The following is a 21415-nucleotide window of genomic DNA, read 5'->3' on the forward strand; positions in this document are numbered from 1 at the left end:
GGAGTGCAAAGGACACTGTTTGCCAGAGAAATGTGGGAACTGAGGAGACAAAAATACATGTAACAGAAAAATCCTGGTAGGCAGAAGCGAAGTCCCACTTGGCTGGAACAGACACAAAAGATGACAAAAATAAGACAAATGTCTCCACCAACATGTATTTTTGGAACACTCATTTACAGGAAAATTATGCCTAGTAAGTTAACAGGTTTTGGACTTGGGAAATAAAAATGCTGGTTTTCAGTGTTACCCGTATGCATATACTGTAAACACAGCAGATGATTTTTGAAAATTAAGATTTACCAGATTAGTGTTAATCACACTTGCTAAGCTGGCAACACAGCAGATAAGCAAACTTCTATTATCCTGCAAACCTCAATACTGCTACAAACACCTACAGCTGAAAAATATAATGAAGAAAAGTAGGAACTGAAAAATTGTTCTGGTTTTCAACACATGCTGGAGGAATTGAAACATCTCAAAAACATTTGGACCTCAGCAAAATCATCCAAAATGGAGAAATCAATCCGAGCATTACACCAGAAGCTTATAAACCAACTAACCTCTGCAGTGTCAGGAAAAATATGCAGAATACAATAAAAATGGGGAACAACTGGTTAAAAAACCCAAACCAAAACAGAACAGGCTATTTGCTTCCCCAGTATTCTTGGCAAGCAAATTCTAATTGAATTCTTGATGTGTTTTGTGGCAAAATATCTTGAGTATCTCTGAATGCTGGCTTTCTTGTTCTGGTTTGGTTTCAGAAGGCCTATATAAACTGATTTGCATTAATAGGACAAATAGAGTACTACAGTCCATTGGGGATAGAGCAGAACTGAAATTTTAGTGTGCCAACCTGACCTGCATGGCAGTGATTAAACCATGCAATTCAGGAGAGGAAACACTGCTAAGAAGCTCCTGATAAATAAAAAAAAAGGGGTGAGAGGGTGGGAGTAGAACGGACACACACAGAGAGAAACAAACAAAAAAGTAAAAAAAAAACATCTGGGATCTGAAGAGACAAGTGTGTGTGCTTGGCTGGCAGGCAGACATCAATAAATGTGTAGGAAAAAAGCAGTGTTCCAGAGGGCGGCTCATGCATTCGCAGTAAACAAGCAAAGTAAAAAAAGCCTTCCTAGAAAAGTTACTGCATTAGAATCAATAATGAAACAATGAGCTGTTATTAGGAATGGGGAAGAGTGCTTTGGTCGGTTTGCCTTTCCAAGTAGTGGGGGGTGGGGGTGTGTGGTCGTGAAAATGGGGAAGCAAACTTGGAACAGGAGCCTGTACATCCCAGCAGCAAGGCCATGCACAAAGCACTGTAGCCCCATACAGCAAGTTCAGTAATGACAATAGCGAGTCTAAGCTCAGTTTTGATATTTAGCTAAAAAAGCCATCGGATTTTTTTAAAAGGACCATAGTATTCCACAAAGCAGGCCCCCATCTGTGGTGGTGGTTGCAGTGATTTTTCTTCCCAACAGCAATCTAAAAGCATGAAGTTCCTCCAGCCATGTAAAACAGCCATTTATATACCCAAAAGCAGAACATTTCTTCTGCCTTTAGGAAATTTGCATATGAAAGAGCAGTAAGCAGAAGCCCATTACCTGCAAAATTTGTCTCCATAGAGCTGCCCTTGTTTCTAACAACATGGATAAGAAAAACAACAAAGTGATCCTACCAGCACGTTTGGCTGATGTAATAAAATTCGTCTCTCTGCTACCATCTAGTCAGAAAGACTGCAACAAAACCAGCAGCGTATCAGCATTTAAATCAGCATTAAACCCTGGGCACAAATGCTTGTTTATTTCTAAAGCAATAGGAAGTAAATTAATGTCTTAAGCTGCATGGTCATAGTATTCCTAAGTGCAAAACAAAACAAAACAGCCCAACACCTTACAATTAGCAGTTCAGGCCAGAGATGAATGGAAAAGCAGTAGAAGTACTTGCACACACAACTCTACTGCATTTTACACAGTAACCGATCTCTTCCAAATACTACATTATTCCACTGTCTGTTTGCACCCAACAGGAAGCTGCAGAACTTGACCATTCCCTACATATCCCTAGGCAAAGGTCCCTCTGAATATACACCGTGAAGAAGCTGGGCACCACAAACACAGCATTTAATGGACTCTTCTTGAGATGACATTTCCTAGATGGGGTTCCCCTGCACTGAAACTAGAATAGTCCAGAGACATCCACTGGGCTCCACTGGAATCAACTGCAGCAAACCATACACCACAGAATCACAGAACCATTTAGGTTGGAAAAGACCCTTAAGATCCTCAAGTCCAACCCTTAACCCAGCACTGCCAAGCCCTAAACCATGTCCCCAAGTGTAACATCTAAACTTCTTTTAAGTACCTTCACGGATGGTGATTGAGGGTCACCATCTGGTGACTGGCCACTTCTTCAGGCTGCCTCTTCCAATCCCTGACAACCTTCTCCATGACGAAATCTTTCCTAATATGCAATCCCCCAGCACAACGCCATTTGATGGCTGATGATACGAGCTGGGGGGAGTGGCTGATACACCTGAAGGCTGTGCTGCCGTTTAGTGAGACCTTGATAGGCTGCAGAGCTGGGCAGAGAGAAACCCAATGAGGTTCAACAAGGGCAGGTGTAGGGTCCTGCACCTGGGGAGGAATAACCCCAAGTACCTGCACAGGCTGGGGGCTGACCTACTAAAGAGCAGCTCTGCAGAGAAGGATCTGGAGGCTTATTGGATGGCAATATGATCATGAGCTGGCAGTGTGGCCTTGCAGCCAGGAGGGCCAATGGTATCCTGGGGTGCATCGGGAAGAGTGCGGTCAGCAGGTCACGAGAGGTGATCCTGCTGCTCCACTCTGCCCTAATGAGGCCACATGTGCAGTGCTGTGTCTGATTCTGGGCTCCACAGTACAAGAAAGACAGAGAGGGTCCAGCGGAGGCCACAGAGGTGATGAGGGGTCTGGAGCATCTCTTTTGAGGAGAGACTGAGGCAGCTGGGCCTGTTTAGTCTGGAGAAGACTGAGAGGGGATCTCATTAATACATATAAATATCTCACAGGTGGGTGCCAAGGGGATGGTGCCAGACCGTTTTCAGTGGTGCCCAGTGACAGGACAAGTAGCAATGGCCAGAAAGTAAAGCACAAGAAGTTCTACCTCAACATGAGAAAGAACTTTACACTGAGGTGGCAGAGCACTGGAACTGGCTGCCCAGGAAGGTCATGGTCACCCTGAACAAATAAACAAACAAAAAACCAAACACCACAAATATAAAGCAAACTAAAACTGAAGACTTTTAAAGCAATATTAATTGCTTCACTGAATGCATTCTTCCAGTTCTCTGTAGTTCTCCAGTCAAAATTTTCTTCAGATGTTCACTGGCACACTTATTAAATGACCTAAGTGGGTGTAGATATTCTTGGACATTAAAGTTGGTGCCTCTCATATAGGGATAAAACTGCAACATTTTAAAAACCCATAGTTATTTACCTTACTTTTTATTGCCAGCAAAGGAGTTGGTGTATTTATTCTTTACTGTAACTACTTTCAAAACTGTTTTTCTTTTTCCCTTCATTAGCTATGTTCTATTCCTGCTTGGCAATAATGCCAAAATAAAAGTTATATTTCACAGTGAATCTGTTCCTCCTCAACCCAAGTTTTCAATATACTACAAAATTAAATAGGACAGCTAGAAATCCCTGAAAAAGTGAGCTTCTCTTATTCAAAGAGTAAAACTGTAGCCTATAGCACTCAGAGATGGGGAAAATACTATTTTAATATGATCGGTTCTTCTCCAATTTTGTTAAATTCCTATGAATACTGTCTAACATAAGTGGATAACACGCTTGCTTCACAGCAGAACTACTGCACTTGAGAAAAGGCTCATATTAGCTGTATTTCGAAAACTATGCACGTGTCAAACTAAAATCAATTATTTTCATCCTTAGGTGGAATGACTAAATCTCAACTTGTCATTTGGCTATGTTTCTCCTGTAATAGCAAGTACAACTCCAGAAGAGTCTGACAAGAAGTACAACTTCACACAAGCTAGTCACGTAACTAAATGCTAATCTAGGGGGGAGAAAAAGCATCATGCAAAGAAATAAGAGTAGCTGGATTCATTTAGGTCTCATCCTACCTTGAATTCTTGAAGTTCAGCGCAAGCATCTTAGTTTTCAAATCCTCTCCTTGCAAGATACCACTAATAGGAGAGAGCACGTTCCTCTGCCTACAAGCCACCGCCAGCCCTTCGTTGGTAAACATCCTTCTGGCAGTCAGCTGGACCTCTCGAGCTTTGCGCCGACATCCCCCAGCGCCAACTGTACCAGTGCCCGGGTGGGTGTGATTGTCAGGGAAGGAGCAGCTGGTCCCTCCCAGCGGATGAAGGGAAGGGATCCCTCCTCCTGCCCAGGCCATGATAACTGACACAGCTGCTTTACAAAGAATAAACCAAAAATCACACAAGCAGCAGATCAAGATGAAAAAACTGTATACTCGAGTAGAGAGACATCTGGTCTGCAACACAGTCACTGCAGATGACAGTGATGTATCACGGCTGACAAATTAATTTGTAAGATGACATTTTCCTGCTTTACTTATCTCATAGAAAAGTAAATATGTTTCAATTTCTGTTACAATAGAACTAATTTTTATGGGGAAAAAAATAAATACAAGAGACACTCCTTACTAGAATCTGTATCAGATACAATGTGGATTTTTCTTAACTTTTCTGCTTTTTGGGGGTTTGTTGAGGCGTTTTTGTGGTTTTGGTATTTTTTTTTCACAGTGCTTACTATTGTAAAGCTATAATGCTACTTTCATGCACAGCAACATACAATCTAGAACTGCTGTGTGTTTTATTTTAATAAAAACAACTATTCAGAAGTGGTAGTATTTTCCAAGGAAATGAGCCTAAACATCCACTTAGCAAAAAGCACAACTTACCGAAGTGGAGTTTACTCACATCCTCCCCTTGGATTCATCTACACATACACACAGCACACACACTAAGGAAATATACTTCCTTGCTAGAGGAAAAAACACCACCAACATGAAAAAAAAGGCAGTAATTATATTTCAAATGCACTCTAACGTCATTTACAGCTACAGAAATCACTTACTAGTTATTTAATTCAAGTCCTGGCCTCTGCAGTGCACCTGTGAAGGCGTATGGGCTCATCTGGATGACCTGCACAGGGCTTGGCTGTTTCTGGATGAAAAGAACCTGGGGACAGAACTCGCTCTCCACAAGGTTGAAAACAAGGCTTTTTCCATGCTATCCCTTTTCCTCTAGTTTTATGTCCCTTTGGAGCTTTGACAGTAAGCAGTGGCAGTGCACAGAATGAGGATAACTGCTCTTGTTTATTTTTAAGACAAACACAAGGCAATAAACAGAGTGAAACCCAGCAATATGTTGACTAAGACACATTTAAGAATTAGGTAAATAAATGCCCAATACTAGGATTTAATTGCAACAATAGTATCACAGCTAAGGCTTCTTCCCTTATACATCCATATATTCCTTTACATTTTTATCATACATTCCTTTCTTTGATTTGATTTTACTCCTCTGTCAGAATTTTCAGATGCTGCCTAAAATCCACACTCCAGGTTGCTCCACCTGGGAGTAAGAGAAAGAGGAGGGTGTTCAGGATTTTTACATCAGCTTGTTAGATAATAGCTGTTATTTTGAACTGCGAAAGGATGCTCTAAAAGCTGAGTAATTGACACAGAGCTCAGAAGGGTAGCAATGTTCAGGTACCTGAAGTAAAGCGATTTACTGAAGCATCATTATGTATTACATAAAATGAGTACAAACAGACACACATATTCCCACAACCCATCCAGGCAACAACAGCCTTTGGCACCAGAGTATCCTGCATGCTGAAAAGTTTGCACAGTCACAGTGACAACTTCACTTCTATTACCACGGTCAAGAGCATCAGTCAAAAGAGCAACCCGTTCAACTCTGACAAACTGCACAGAAGCAACAAAGTCAACCTGACTAGCAAAGAGCACTTCGGTGTAAGGCACGAGGTCTTTCAGAGTGGCTGCACTTTGCCTTTTAGAGAGACTATTTCTGCAAGGCTTCCATGTTAGAGGACTAGATAGAAGGTGTAGTAAGATAGCCATCTCTTTCACAGGGAAGAGTTTCGTCATCCCGAACCACAGAGGCAAAGCAGAGAGTAGCAGTCTCTTCCTAGCACTTCTCTCACGCAGATACTACAGGGGCGACTTTGCTGTCTTCCCCTAAGGTGACCTTTCAGCAACACTGAGGAGTAAACAGTAGTTGAATATACTCTCACTGCAATACAGCAGCCCACTTCTCCACTATTATCTCCTCACTTATAAAAACGGCTGCGCAAAAGTTTCATCTCCCAGCTTTGAACAGCTATTCCTGCATCTACAGGAACTTGCCTTTGAAATTTCTCCCAGGCAGCTTTTTGAAGTTATAATCAAACAAGAGAAAGCTCTGAACCTAGGTTTACTGTGCCTCCAGTTGTTTCAATTCATGGGACTTAAGAGTCTTTCCAAGGGACTGCCTAAGGCTTGCCTTTCTCAGGCTATCACTTATCAGTAGTGGTTCTTCCAACACCCCCTACTTGGGACAGAAGATGGGGCATGAAACACTCACAGCATTCTTATCATTCCAATTACACCACTGGTGCATCAGGTCTCTGCTGCTAAAGTGTATCTACCATCAATTTAATTTGTAGTTTTGCTAGAAAAACATTTACTAGGATACCAAAGAGAAAGAGCCACACTCCAGGAAGTCAGGAAAACAGCAGCAGGGATCACAGAAACAGCATCTCCACAGAAATAACCTCAAAAAATTTTTCCCCTCACTACGCTTCACATCCATAAGAGACTACGGCATCACCAACAGATGGGAACATGTCAAAAGGAGTTTCAGGCATTAATCCATCACTAGCCAAAATTACTGACCCAGTGTGAAATATTGGTGTTTATCTCTAAGGGAGCCAGGAAATTAATCTTTCATGATAACCTGACAACTATGGGAAATGCATTGTGTATACAAAAGCACGGCACTCAAATATCCCTTTCTATCACAGGGAATTTAAAACAAAGCAGTATGTCAGACTTCCCTAACACCATCCCAGATGATAGTTATTTCCACATTTCATATCTACAAAAGCTCTTAAAAAATATGGTCACTCCTCCCTACTCATGCACTTTCTCTCTGTGGCAGAAAGGAACTACTATAAATAAACAAACATTAGGGCAACATCCTGCAAGGAAAAAGGCTTGAGGTGCTGAGGGAAGCTCTGATAACTCCTCCAGCAACATAACAATAAATGATAAAGAAGTTATTTTTCCACAATGTACATCTTCAACAAGCAAAACAATAACTCACAGCTCGAACACCTCAAGCATTGCTTCTCCCCATCCCCTCCCCCTCCATCCTTCCTGAACCTCATACGGCAACTGGGATGGTAGTGTGTGTTCTGGACTGTGCTCACAGAAATGCAGGAAGAGAAGAGGGGCTGCAGGACCACCTGCTTTTAGTCGAACCAGCTGCTTTAGCTGCATTATGGAGACCAAGCAGAGGGAGGCAGCCCCTGTGTCAGGTTCCCAGCTGGATCTGTTTGCTATGCCAAGGATGAAAAGACAAGGAGGTGGCACTGCTAGAAGCCTTCAAGAGCAGCTGTGTACTCTACAGTGGCCCACCTTCCCTCCTCTCTGGCACAAGAGAAAAATCACGGGACTTTCCAAAAGTTTTTTACTTTCCACATGTATAATTCAGTGATGCCCCAAGACCCCAAATGCAGATACACTATTTTGTTACAGTAATAACCACTTCCACTCAAGTTCTGGGTTTCAGTGGTGTAATTTTACTAAAGGATACAGAATTATCACAACTGTGTTGGAAGAGGCCATCCAACTCAGTAAACTCAACCTAACATAGTAAGGTTATATACACTGACTGAGCTACTGTAGTATAAAAAACAAACACTGGGTGAGTCAAGTCAAATGAACACACACACGAACACTTGGCTTATCCCAATTACAAACACCTTCATATAAACCCTTTGTAGTGCCCTTCTATTCCCAAGCTGACATCATCTGCTCATTTTGTAAGTAGACTCTACTCCATGATCTAAATCATGGATGCCATTATTGACAAATCCAGGCATGGCAAGCAACTAAAGAAGCCTACTTCAAATGCCTTTCCAAATGATACTGAATCCCTGCTAACTGCTCCAATCAACCATTTTTAATAAATTTTCCTCTTGCAATATAGTAATTTAGGGAAGATCTCATTTTTTAAAAAAAAAACACTACACATACTACATTCAAAAGAACATCCTTCAAAACCTCATACACTTCTGTTTGTATCACTTCTATCCCTTCCCTCCCTTATGCACTAATCTAAATCATCTGTCAAGGAAGCAAACTAATCAGTTAGACACAATTTTCTCCCTGGCAAATTTATGTTGGTTGGCTGTCTTCCCCTATCTCATTATCTTCTGTGTGCTCATAAACTGCATCAAATGTTTCACTATTATCCACGTAGCTGCAGGTAAGTCACGCCACAGCTGGAACGAAACTCAGCGCAGCCCCATGGAGAGCTCAACCAAATGAAATATAGCAGGCTCAGCTCCGAAAGGGATAGAACCACAGCAGTGCTATACCCAAGCTGTTAAGCTCTGCCAGTTCTTGCATGTCCTCGGAACAGGAAGAACAGGCTGCATTAAGTTCCAAGGAAGTAGTTCCTACATAAGTATCCGAATAGCAGATCACGATACTAATAAGACAGTCTTCTCAGAGTCACAAAATAGCCTGCATTCAAGATTCTGCTTGAAATTTCTACTAAGTCAAGAGGGAGGCTAACAAGAAAGGAAATGAGCCTTTCATCTTTTTTTTTTCTCCACAAAGTAGAATATATACATACAAAAAAGAATCTAAACACAATAGGTTGAAGGTAGCAAGGTATTTTCTATGAAAGCAAGAAAAGGCATATTTCTATTAGACCCCCTTGTGGATAGATTTTATTTTCTTGTTAATGAATAAAACATTGGAAACAAAAGCAGCAGCACAGAGTTAGAATGAAAGCATTGATGTTGGAATGCAGGATTTCAGATGGAAGGATATGTTTGGGGATTTTTGTCTTTCCGTCTGCTTTTGTTAAACTAGAAGTGATAACTGGCCTTGAACACTTTACATCTCTTGGTTTTATATGAAGTAAGATAAAGATGGTGAGAACATATGAATAACTAAAGCTCTCAGTAAGAAATGGTACCCCTTACAAGAGCAGTTGCTGAGCTCTACACGCCTCAAAGAGCAATGTCAGCTAGCATTTCCTTGTACTAATGCCTTTTCCCACCGGGGTCACCTCTTCACTTTCTGCGTCTGTGAAGTCTTTTTCTACTGTGTTGGTTTTCTTTTTGCTCAAAAAGGGTCTATATGTTAAAGGGTGTTCTAGCAAAGCTTTGACACTACTCTTCGGCAGCCACACCACACACATCTATGCTTTTAAAGTAAGCTAACAAAGATTAGAATCCTTGACAGTAACCAGACAGATTTAACAGATTTTTAAGTCAACTGTTCCCATGGAAATTCATCCCTTTGCTAAGAAGCACTTCAACAGGGCTACCCCTTCCACTCCCTCTCCCAATACTTCATCCAATTTTACTTGCTACATTTATTTTTCATCAGCAAAACCAAGCATTACAGGATTTGATAGCTATACAAGCTTTTTTTGACTTCACTAGTTAAGAAGAAACCCACTGGGTGATGAATCCACTTAATCCTCTTTAGCTTCCCAAAAAACGTGAAAGCAAACTAGATTGAATATTCTACTTGCAAGAGGAAGCCTCTTGTATTGTAGGCCACAGTATCTGCAGGAGGACTATACAGCTACTGGGAAAAACACTCACAGCAATCAGTCTGTACATCTTGTACATAATCCAGAGGAACTAGGATAGAATACTGAAATCAAGTCACTTGAGACAGAAGTAGAAATAACTTTGCCTTTGTGCGGATACAGAATGGACCTTTCCTAGCCTGTCAATTCTAGTGAAGAGCAGCAGCATTTTTCTCTCAAAAGTAAAAATGAGAGACTTGAGAAGCTCAAAAGCAAATCATGTATTACCACCTCATGTATCATCATCATTCTGACCCTGGGTATTTTAACCTATCAATTAAAACCTGCAAGTTTATTGCAGCTTGTCTCTGAGCAGGCACTGCACCCACAGAACTTTCTGTGGCCACCCAGCTATGCATTTCTGCAGCATTTACACAGATAAACAGATTCCTAAATTTTGTTTGGGTAGAGCAATTTTAAGCTGACTGTGTTCTGACAGTGCCTGAATTTACTCTCTTTCTGTGACAGGCAAATGAACTGCTGCACAGAGAATTTATTGAAGAGTGTGCCAATTACAAATCAAAAGGCAATTTCCACAAAAGCCCTTCAACATTCATGTCACTAACCTCTACAGCATTCCTGGGATCAGAGCAAACAGCTTCAAGAGAACAGGGCCCATTCCTTTCCGAGGTTTCTCTTCAACACCAAAGCTGCTCTCTCACTAGGTAAAAGAGAAAAAGGTTAGAATATAAATGTGACAATAAAATCACAGAGCTCTGCTATTCTGAAATGGATGAGCAGTCATTCCTATGACAACTGGACTTTCACAAACCTAAGAAATCTTTTAAATAGCTCCTGGGAAAGGAACTGTAGCAAACTAGAAACTGACACACAGCAGTAAGCTTAAATAAGTATTATCTCCCTGATTAAATGTTACTTGCTGAGAGCACATGAACTGCTAAGAGAGTTAATACAAAGTGCAAGACCGGTAATTAATGCACTGACAGCCCGTGATCAGCAAGAGCATCCCTCCAAGGTACTAAGTGATTTCTCGTCATTACAGCAGCAGAATAAGAACTAAGCTGCATTGACCCCAACCCAGCTGAGCAATTGTGAAGCTCCCGAATGCGTCCGGCTTTCCCTGGCCTCTCCCCTAATTTATCTGACTCTTTTTTCAGAGTTATAAAATATTCATCTTAGAATTTTTAAGTGGACACGCACAAGCCAACAAGGGGCACCAGGTCTGAGCTCACTTCAGCATGACTCCATGAATCCATCATGGTGACATACTCCAGCTAACCCAAGGCAGGTGGCAGAGGCAGCAAAACCAGCACTATTCACCGTAGGACCCAGTAAACAACTAAGAGAAATGCTGCACTTTGGTTAATTAGCCATGAGATGGCAGACCTCTGATTATTTTACCTCCGATTCCCAGTCAACCCTATGTGGCACCAGTAGTACAGGTGTTCTGGCAGTGCAGTGCACTACACAGTACAGACTTAAAGTAACTGGGAAAAATTTATACTGCAATTCACATCATTTGTTGTTCTATTGTTTTGTACATTAAAGGGAGAAGGGAAGATATTCTGGAGTGGGGGTGAATTGACATGGGTAAAAAAAGGCAGCACAGCATCAGGCACCTTAGAAAGGATTTGTGAGAGAGATGGCACTAATGTGAAAATCTTGCTCAGAAACGTGTTGCAGAGCTTAAAACAATAAAACATTTTATTACAATGCTGTTGTGCGCAATAAGAACTGAAGTAACTTGCTGGCAAGTGCAAGAGTTCAGCATTAACAACTAAAGCAGGAGTTCTCTCCCAACTCCACCCTCCATGATCATAAAACTCTCTGCCACCCCTAGTACAGGGATAGGAAGTCAATTAACAAAATATGCCATATGAGACTCTCTGGAGTTTGTAAATTGTTTATTTTGTTGTAAAGCTAAGGGCCCTTGCTTTTTGATTGCTTTTAGAAAGAATACTCCTGTTTTAGTCTAGGAAACTGGTGAAAACATCTGAGCAATAAGCAAGAAACACACACCAATGCCCACCAGTACACAGGATGATGGGCTAATGAGTTCAATTTCCAGAGGGATCCATCCACTCAGGTACTTGATGTGTTCCCCTCACTAGCATTCTCAAGTATCCTTGCTACTTCAACTCATCTACCTTTCCTCCTCACACAGCATCTGCTTACAATTATTTTCTCCGGAGATTAGCTCCAGAAACCCACCTGCAGTGGTCAGCACAGATAAAATAAACTAGATAAACTCAAGACCGGCAGATATCCTAGAATCCAGCCACACAGTGTCACTGCACCAATGCCCATGATTTATGCAGTATCTTAGATTCTCTTCTGCCAGTGTGAAAGTCCAGCTTAACACTAGGCCTGGACAACACAACGCAGGCTCACGCTGCCACACAGAACCATCAAGCCCAGAGAACCACCCTACAGTATCCTCACTTAATTCAACACAACGTGTCCTTGGAAAGCCTTTATCCTCTGCTCCTACCTGTCTTGTCCCTCCCTTCCCTTTCATCTGTTCACAGGGAAAAATAAAGAGTGACCAGCCAGTACCAAACTCCACATGTGTGCACAGCATGAGAAACAGTAGAAATTGGACTGTGGAACTCAGAAATAACAAGTAGTATTTTATCTCTACAGAAGCAAGTAAATATTTAAACTAAGAGGATAAACAAATAGTCCTTTTATCATAGAAACAGTTACTGGGACGAGCTTGGCTGTAAACCTTAACACAAATAGGGAAATGCAGTTTCACCTACCTTCAACTACATTTTACTCTATTAAGAACTTTATTATATAACCAACAACCTCTCAGGTTCAAAATAATAGATTTTTATTTTTAAATACAGGCAATGGAGGTCTCAGGTATGGGCTCCAAATAAATCAGGCTGTGACTGTGTCAAACTTAATTAACACTTACTATATTTGCAAGGCTCAAACGACCAGTTACACTGCAAGAACTCAAAACCCACAAGCTTACCTGAGCAGAAATTAAAGGGTAGCATCAGCTTGCAACCCCCTTTCACATGTGTTATTTACTTGGTCCTGAACCAAAAGTTTACAGTTTATCTGGTTTATCTGTATTCCCACAGTACACTTGGAATGCCTTGTCTCTAAGTCTTGATTCCCTTACATTTATCCTACTTCCATATTTTGTCAGGGTCACAATAGCTTAAGAAATACTTTATCAAAAGCATCTGCAAAAAACGAGTTGTTTTGACTTGCAGCCTCAAAACCAATAAACAGAGTGGAACAGGAGGTACTGTTTAAACATAGTTAGAAAGAACTAAATGCCTTCCTTCATGCCAAAAATAAAGCAGCCCTACTTTACTTACACCAACCAATCTTTAGTATTGCCCAAGCTTTAATTCTCCCCATGGTCACCAGCTGAGTTAGCAAAAGTGACTGCAAAGCCAGTAGCACACCCCACCTATACTACAGCAAAGAGAAAAAGGACGATTTCAACCTTGAATATCCCAAAAGACAGACATCCTCCAAAGAAACGTAACTAAACTATGCAACAAAATAGCTTAGCTCTGAATCCACTGGTCACACGCACTAAAACTCTGTAAGCACCCAAGACAATTCAAGTGACACCAGTCTCCTCACATCCCCCAGCCTAGTGAAGGCTCAGAACTATCCCAGGCAGAAATGGCAGCTGGCGTGCATCCTCCAACTACGCTACTCTCGGACAAAAATCCTGCTGCAAGTTCTGAGAAAGGAGAACCCTTTCTAGTCAGTGCCAAGGAGGCAGAATAGCTTGGTCACCTCTCACTTAGAGGAGTCTCTGTCATACAGGACAAACACCTCTGGCAAATACACTGACTGGTATTAAAAACTGAAAACAAACACTTCCTCTCCTTAGCTGGAGGAAAGGATCTATGTTTTCCAAACAGTCAACCCAAATTTACCTCTCCTAGAAGATTTCTCAGGGTATTCGTGCTCTCTCCATCCGAACTAAGTTCCTGACTCTCCAAAGGGACAATGTGACATGCAAGCATGTACGGTACTCCATGGCTGCACTGCCTGCAGGCTTCCTTACCCATTTCTGTCCACTGAAAGGGTGCAGAAAGGAATATAAGTTCCCCCTGAATCAGACTGCATCTTGCCAGACACACAGCACCTTGCTCTCTGGCTAATGGCTTTCCCATTAGCACACTATCCAGAGTTTGTTGAAACCCCTAATGGAAGAGCAGCAGAGCGAAGAACCCAATTGCCCGTTTCATATCCGGTGTCTTCTCCTGCCCATTTCAAAAGCATCTCAAGCGGCAATTACCTCATGAAAAAATAAACGACCAGTAACAAATACAACAGAGAGCTACCACGGTTCCCTTTGCAGTGCCAAACAAAAGCCTCCATGACTTCTCATCCCCGGAACACTGCACGGCTGTACACACAGGCAGCGTGTGATTCAGCAGACGGCAGCACGACGGAGAAGCCGTGTTGCCGGCTCCCAGCTCTGCGCCACTTCATCTCCGTGACCCGCCACTGAACCCTGGCAGCAGCCACAGCCTTTATTTTCCAGAAATCAAGTGTCATTCAGAAAAACAAGTTACAGTCACCAAAAACACTCCCCCACCCATGGCTTACATAAAGCTCCCTGCTGCACTGAAGGGTTTTCCTTTGGTTCAAAGAGTCAGAACATGTAATTTGCAACTGTTTTCCCAAAACACAGTATTAGAGTGGCCAGCTTGAGTGTGAACAATAAAAACATAAGTGATACTTCACAGCACTAACCATTAACTTTAACAGACATCTGCTTTTTCAGACAAGTCCCAAACTACAGGCACTCCTTGAAGAGTTTATTTATGCAGTAAGATTATAAAAAATATTTTTCCATCATATGAACAAAAGCTTTTTCGCTCTCTTAACTGCAAAATGCATTTGGTCAATATGTATTTTATGATAAATGCACTCTTTTACTATAGACATCTCTTTGTTAAGACAAAGGATATAGTCAGTTGAACTTTGACTATTGCTTATCCAAACATCCTTCTCCAGAACTGATGCTGTTAAGTTTAAATCAATTCTAATAATATGTATGCATGACTTGAATATTTTCTCTTAGCTGCCATTACTTCTTCGTCCTCATTATTTAAATAATTTGCTTGCTGTAACAAACATTTGCAGACCTGCATCCAACAAGGTATTCAACCAAGAGCTTAGGTAGGTCTTTACTTTTGACTGAATACCTCAGCATTCACTGTTTCTAGAGCTAAACAAATCAAACAGAAGTCGATTGCTACCTGCACCAGACATCATACAAAAAGGGAGGAATAACAAATCTCAGCACTCACAAACCCCTTGGTTTCAGCAAAGAAGAAAACTGATAATGTAACACCATAAAAATCTGCTTTTATGTACACCTCATTTCTGAAAAAGAAATACAAATGTTTTGCAGACTTCCATCTTAGCTGCCTTCCCCTTATTTACGGTATTTTCAAGTATTCCTGTGCAGATAAACTATGTTTATCAAGTTTATGCGTACTGTACTGGTGGCATCAGAATATTAAAAAATGAAAGCCCTAAAATAGCATTAGGTTTCTTCTGTGCCACACACCACAGGTATTCAACAAAAACCTATTCAGACCTAGCAAGCCATTTTCCTACCTGCTTCCATGTTACAAAACTCCCATGTTTTATCAAAGAGAAATCAAGGAAGACATTACCTACAAACTAAACACACATCAGTGAGAGCTGAACAAAGCACTCATGTTGAAGCCCAAAACAGCTGTTGCTGGGAATTACAGTAATTGAGTGCTAGCATTTACTCCACATCCGACAGGGATAAAATCCTGCCTCTAACTGAAGGAAATCAAAGGGATCATAAACATTATGTGATCCAAGTACATTTTCTGCCTTTTCTAGCAAAGGTGTACGCTTAGCATGCATTCTCTAGCTCACTGCAGCACTCTCAGACGCACTACAAAGGGACATGATGACAAAGACCATCTTTAGCCAGATGAGGTGAGAGGTCAGGACCAGATACCAGCAGGAGTGAATATCAGAATTCATACTGCCTCCAATGGTAAGAAATAACTTTGATAACAATTTATTTCTGCTGTACATAAAATTTGAGAGAAGAGAAACAAATGTGGGCAATATGTTGTCTAAGTACCTCCAGCTGTTTTAACAGTAGGATCAGGATGAAAGACCCAGATGTTTCCCTCTGACAAAGAGGAGACCATAAAAGACAACATGAGGGTCACCTTCATTTGTAAAAACAAAAAAATAAAAACCTCAAGGTAGAGAACTTCAGTGCCTGGTTCCCTCCAGAACCCTCTTTTGTTATTGTTGCTTATTCACTGTTTCTGTTAAAACAAACCCTAGCACTGTAAAACTGCATGCAGAAACAAGTAAAGATACCACATCTGTTTTCAATAAAATTCACAGCTCCAGCAACCCAGGTACTTTCTTCTCCTCACAGGTATTACTGGATTCCTTTGCTTTTTGTTTTTAAATCAAACTCTTGGCATTCTTGTCATACTTCCAAATGAATGCATACTTCCTTAGTGAAGACTCCATTAACCTCCTCATTCTCAAGAAAGACAAAGGAAATGCATTAAGGCAACACTTCACCTTCTCATAGATACAAAACAGCAAAAATGACACAGGTCTACAGGCACTTGTCACCACAGACTGCTTAAAATTTTCATCAACTATTACTCCATCCAACTTCAACTTAGAATAGGGTCATCCATAACTCAGCGTTTTTGCTATCCCCAAGACCCAGTGTAACCCAGCTTGGAAACACCAGTGGTGAGCAGGGAGGAAACACCACCAACACCTTAAACACAAATTTCTGGAAGTGGAGGGGGAATATATAATTCAAGCAATCAGTTATGTTTAGAGAGGAAGGAAAAACATATTAGAAAAAAAAAATTAAGGTTTCCCCACTCTGCTCAACAGCGTGACGAATTCCATGCCAACCCCGAAAACACAGAGACCACCTCACGCTCAATAGCAAAGGAGAGGACCCTCAGAAAAGAGGTCTTACTGACAGACCATTATAACCACTCTAATACACACATACAACTCTTAAGTGTTGCTGCTCTCCAATGAAGTCATCCAAGAGCTCAATGCAATCAAATTAAAGGCCCCTTGACAGGTATCGTGGGCACCACACACTCCTGTGTCTTTCAAATAGTTCCTCCTAAAAAATTCTACTCTGGCATTTTAGCCAGATTCTTTCCAACACAGCAAAGCCTGATAAGATACATAAGCAAAGTGCAATTAAATACAATAAAAGGAGGCATCACCCTAAAGAAACTGCTTGAGCTGCAGCTGCATTCACGTCTCCTCCAGAAGCATCCTATATATACACAGAGAGCAGAACACACACAAAAGAAAACTTGAACAATTCGGCACTGGGTAGAATTTAAAACCAAGGGAAGTTTAACACCAACAACTCAAGCCTTTTTAAAGCAAGAAAATTAAAGTCAAGGAAATAAATCCAGTCTCTTTTATTGCAGGCAAGCTCTGTTGGACAGTCCAAATCTTGCCTCAATGTAGCTGCAGTCATTTGGAAGAGTCAGGAGGACTTAAAGCAAACCCTGATTTCTATGCCACTGGAAAGAAGAAGAAATGCTCCATAAACTGTGGATTTATATCAAGTCAAAGCCAAAGTCAGCCTGAAAAAGGAACAAGAAAATTGTCATACACGCTTCATGTTCCTTCACCTTTTAATTACTCCCTAATTAAATTTGCAAGCTTTGATAATATCTACTACTATAAGCTGATGCTCCAAATGGAAATAAATGCTAATTCCTCCTCCAAATGAACCATCAAACCCATGTGCATTTAAATAGATTAGTAAAATTTATTTCAAGTTGTCTTCAGAATACTCTCATCTACCGTACTCGATCCTCAATTTACAGAAGTCTTTGCCAAGGATACATTAATCCACAGTCACCCATAAACAGTCTTCTGCACTTAAGAGCAAAGAAAAGTGCTTCTTGTAGAATAAATCACAATGTGTCAGCGTTAAACTCCAGATGCTCCCTAGGTAGATACACTGAACTGACTTGCAGGTCACCTGTGCCATAAAATTTCATCAAATATATTGCTCGATAGGAAGCATTATCTTTTTACACAGAGGTTTTCAAATTAAGTAAGGGGGTCTTAATGTTATAGCACTATGATTTCTGTCAACAAAATACTGGATGCTGTCCACATGGAAGCACAGAATGATACAGGATGGAAGGCATCTACGAAGGTCATGAGGCCCAACCTTTGCTGAGAACAGAGTCAGCTTTGATCAGGTTGCTCAGAGGTCTTAGGAGAGCCCTGAGCACCTCCAAGGGTGGAAATCCTACTACCACTGTTTAGCTTCATGGTATAAACTTTTACTCTAGTTGTAAATGACCTTGTGCTGCTCATGTCCAGCACCTCTCATCTTATTCCTGTGCATCTCCAGGAGGATAAGGAGAGTCAACATTTCTACAGTGGTCACATCTCATAAAATAAAGATTAATGACTATATAAATACTTTCTAAGTTGATCAAATATCACAGGACAGGGCCCTTAATCAGTCAAATACACATTCAAATAGTGAGTGTATTTTTTATACAAGCTATTATTTTATTTATGAGGAATAAATAAACCTTACTGAACACACATAGCATTTTGCTTCATCAAATCAGAAACAGAAACCAGAATAAAAGAGAGGGTTTCTCTGTACATTTCAGGAAGCTAATGCCTGGCTAGTCCTTCAGTTTTCCACAGGAATGAATAAAACCCTCTGGATACAGAGACAAACCCTGATTATCTAAATCACCGGTATCTAAAATTCTGAAATCCAAAGGTCAGATACCCGCCTGGAGGACAGATGCTGTGGCATTCCTAAGAACAGATCAGCTACCTTGATAACATTTGGAGGCTTGAAACATGACTTTTAGTACTATGTTCAATTGCCTTGACGGTGGGGGGTGGTTATTTGTTTCTTTTACAAAGAGAAGTGTGTAAGTTGTTCCAAACAATACACTCAAAAGTAAATAAAGATTTTTCCCTCTCAATTAGTGTTTACATGCTAGCTTGCTCAATATTGCTACACTCACTGATGTTATATTGCATAATGTAATCAATATATCACTATGTTATCCCTGCCATTAATTCCAAGCTCATACTCATTTTTATTTACTTTAATTAATCACAAAGTTACAATTTCCTAACATGGACTGAAGGCTGACCTATATTAAAAGGTGCCACAGGCTATTGGCAAACCAAAGACAAAGCCAGACTTTACACAGCACTGCATGGTGGGAGGACAAGGGACAACAGGTATAAATTGATACATGAGAGGTTCAGGCTGCATATAACGAGAAGCTTTTTTCCCCCCACTGAGGATGGAGAGGCACTAGAATGGGGCCCAGAGAGGCTGTGCTGTCTCCAGCCTTGGAGGTTTTCAACACACAACAGGATCAAGGCCAGAGCAACTTGGTGTCATCTCAAAGCTGGTCTGGCTGCAAGTAGGAGGTTGGACTACAGGCCTGCCAAGGTTTCTTCCATCCTGAGACATCTCGAGAGGTTCTTTTCCCTGTTGCCATATATATACTGAGTCTTAATCCCAGTGTCTCAATCCAACAATTAATGCGCAAAGTCAGCTGACTTACTATTCTGCTTTCCCAAATCTCCCAATTGCACGGATTCTTTTCCCTCTGAAGCCTTCAGCTTCCTCCTGATTCTATTACTCTACAACAAGGAAGGCAACCTTTCACAAGTGGACGTAATTTCATTTCCAGACATCTGCTTGGAGGCCAGAAAACCAGTCATTAGGTCTGCAGTGAATGAAAAACAGGAGGAAAAGAACAGAAAGCAGACATACTATAGACCATGGTGGGCAGAGGACAGGCCCTCCCAAGCATACAGAGCCCCTGACTACTGACTAGCAGAGTCTTCTGTATCTGACTCGCACCCAGCCCTAAAAACTTCAAGCAGCTTCCTCAAGAGCTCTACCAGCCACCTGCTACAGCACCCAAGTCCTGTGACAAGTGTTTCTCCAGCACCCCCCAGTGCAGGGGCAACATTTTAATCTGCGCTAACAACCCTTCTTTAACAAGGATCACAGAGAATCACAGCATGGCAACATTTTGGCGGTCCTACCTAGAGTCAAGCCGAGATTATGGTACTACCCAAAGGCAGCTGTCCTTGGTGAGCTGCCTTTGACAACAGTGCAGCTATCTGCATGGTGCTGCGCTTCAGGTAACATGTTCAGAAAGGCAAGAGATGATCTTGCACCCAGCTAACTCCTGCATCTCTGCTTTTGCCCATCTGCGACATGGAGAAATTGTCCCAGAGATAACGGAGATGCCGCTGCGTTTCCCAGACAGCAGCTTTAGGCTACATGCATCCCTTCAACAGTGTCCTCCCTCAAATGCCTTGGACAAAGCTTCACAACGGGCACAGCACTGAGCCTCTTCCTTGAGTGAAAGGAAAATTAGGGCACCAGGCAAAGAGGAAGCAGACTTCCAGGTACCTGGCCAGCCAGGCTGCTTGACTTCCCACCAGCTCTCCTGCCCTGGGCTAAGCACACTGTTCCTGGGCTGCGTGCTGCACAGCTGGTGTCCAGGTATATCCAGGGATCAGAGAAAACAATTTGCAGAGGATCTTTCATTTCTGGGTTTCCAGCCAGCTATTTCTGTTCTGCAAGAACTCGTTTCTGGTCAGTGACGCTGGATTCCAAGTCTTGAACTGTACATTTTTCAAGAAACTGCTTCCTCGTTGTTAAATTAAATGTTACTGTTCTGAGAAAATCTGTGGGTCAACATCTCATTTTGCTAGAGAATTCTGCCAGGTCAGATATAGATAAGGCAATTAGTATCCTGATCACCAAAGGAACAGATCAGTACATCTTTAAATGTTTACAAAAAGCCCAAAGACTCTGTTCAACACTGTAACTGGACAAGTCAAAGTTGATGATATATATAAATCCTAATAATAAAGACTTACTTATTCTATCACACTCTATACCAGAACTCTTCAGCTCCCAGAGTCTGTTTCCAAAGTACCTGTACAGCTATAAAATGTTTTGTAGCTACTGTGATGCTGGTCATCTCACCATGATTTGCCAGCCTTCACATCTCAGAAGGGTTCTGCAGAACCCTGATTCTCATCTCACAGAAGATGAGCTCAGCTCCTTGAACAACCCTACGTAACCAGTCTTTTGTACTCTGAGTTTGCAAGACTAGTATATATTCACATAGCTCTCTCCAAATCCAAGTAATTCCTGACTTAAACAAAGTAACAAGGTATATTAGAAAAGAAACATTAAGAGAACAACTTGCATAAATGCCTGTTTTCCTGCATAGTTTACCAGCGTCTGATGGTAAATAAGACGATGCCTTATTCCAGTAGCTACCTGGAAACAAATAAATCCATTTAACTATTACCACGGTCCTGACAGAAGACAGACCTTCTGAATATTGTCCAAGAATATTTACTATGTTCCTGGGAGAGCTTGTCCTGCAGACTGTCTGAAAAGTCCTCACAGCTTTGGGTTCTGCCTTCTTGGCAGCTGCCAAGGATCTCATTTTGAATCAAACTTTTCCTGTTCTGACCAGATAATACAAGTGTTGGAAATAA

At 41.4% G+C, this 21415-nt stretch overlaps 1 protein-coding gene across 8 annotated transcripts in view; it reads right to left on the minus strand.

Annotated features, from left to right (window-relative positions):
* WDFY3 (WD repeat and FYVE domain containing 3) overlaps positions 1-21415 on the minus strand; it is a 173514-nt gene that overhangs the window by 129296 nt on the left and 22803 nt on the right. For 5 of the 8 annotated variants that reach the window (XM_027884426.1, XM_027884424.1, XM_027884421.1 and 2 more), the window contains exon 1: positions 4124-4232. In XM_027884426.1, the coding sequence (XP_027740227.1) occupies positions 4124-4152 (29 nt within the window). In that variant the 5' untranslated portion in view covers positions 4153-4232. Of the gene's footprint in view, positions 1-4123; positions 4234-10437; positions 10533-21415 lie in introns of those variants that run through there. The other 3 variants (XM_027884425.1, XM_027884423.1, XM_027884428.1) reach the window with 2 other exon arrangements.

Source organism: Empidonax traillii, unplaced genomic scaffold (assembly GCF_003031625.1).
Source record: "Empidonax traillii isolate 1590-97213 ecotype Southwest subspecies unplaced genomic scaffold, ASM303162v1 scaffold144:size1428860, whole genome shotgun sequence".
Taxonomy (NCBI): Eukaryota; Metazoa; Chordata; class Aves; order Passeriformes; family Tyrannidae; genus Empidonax; species Empidonax traillii.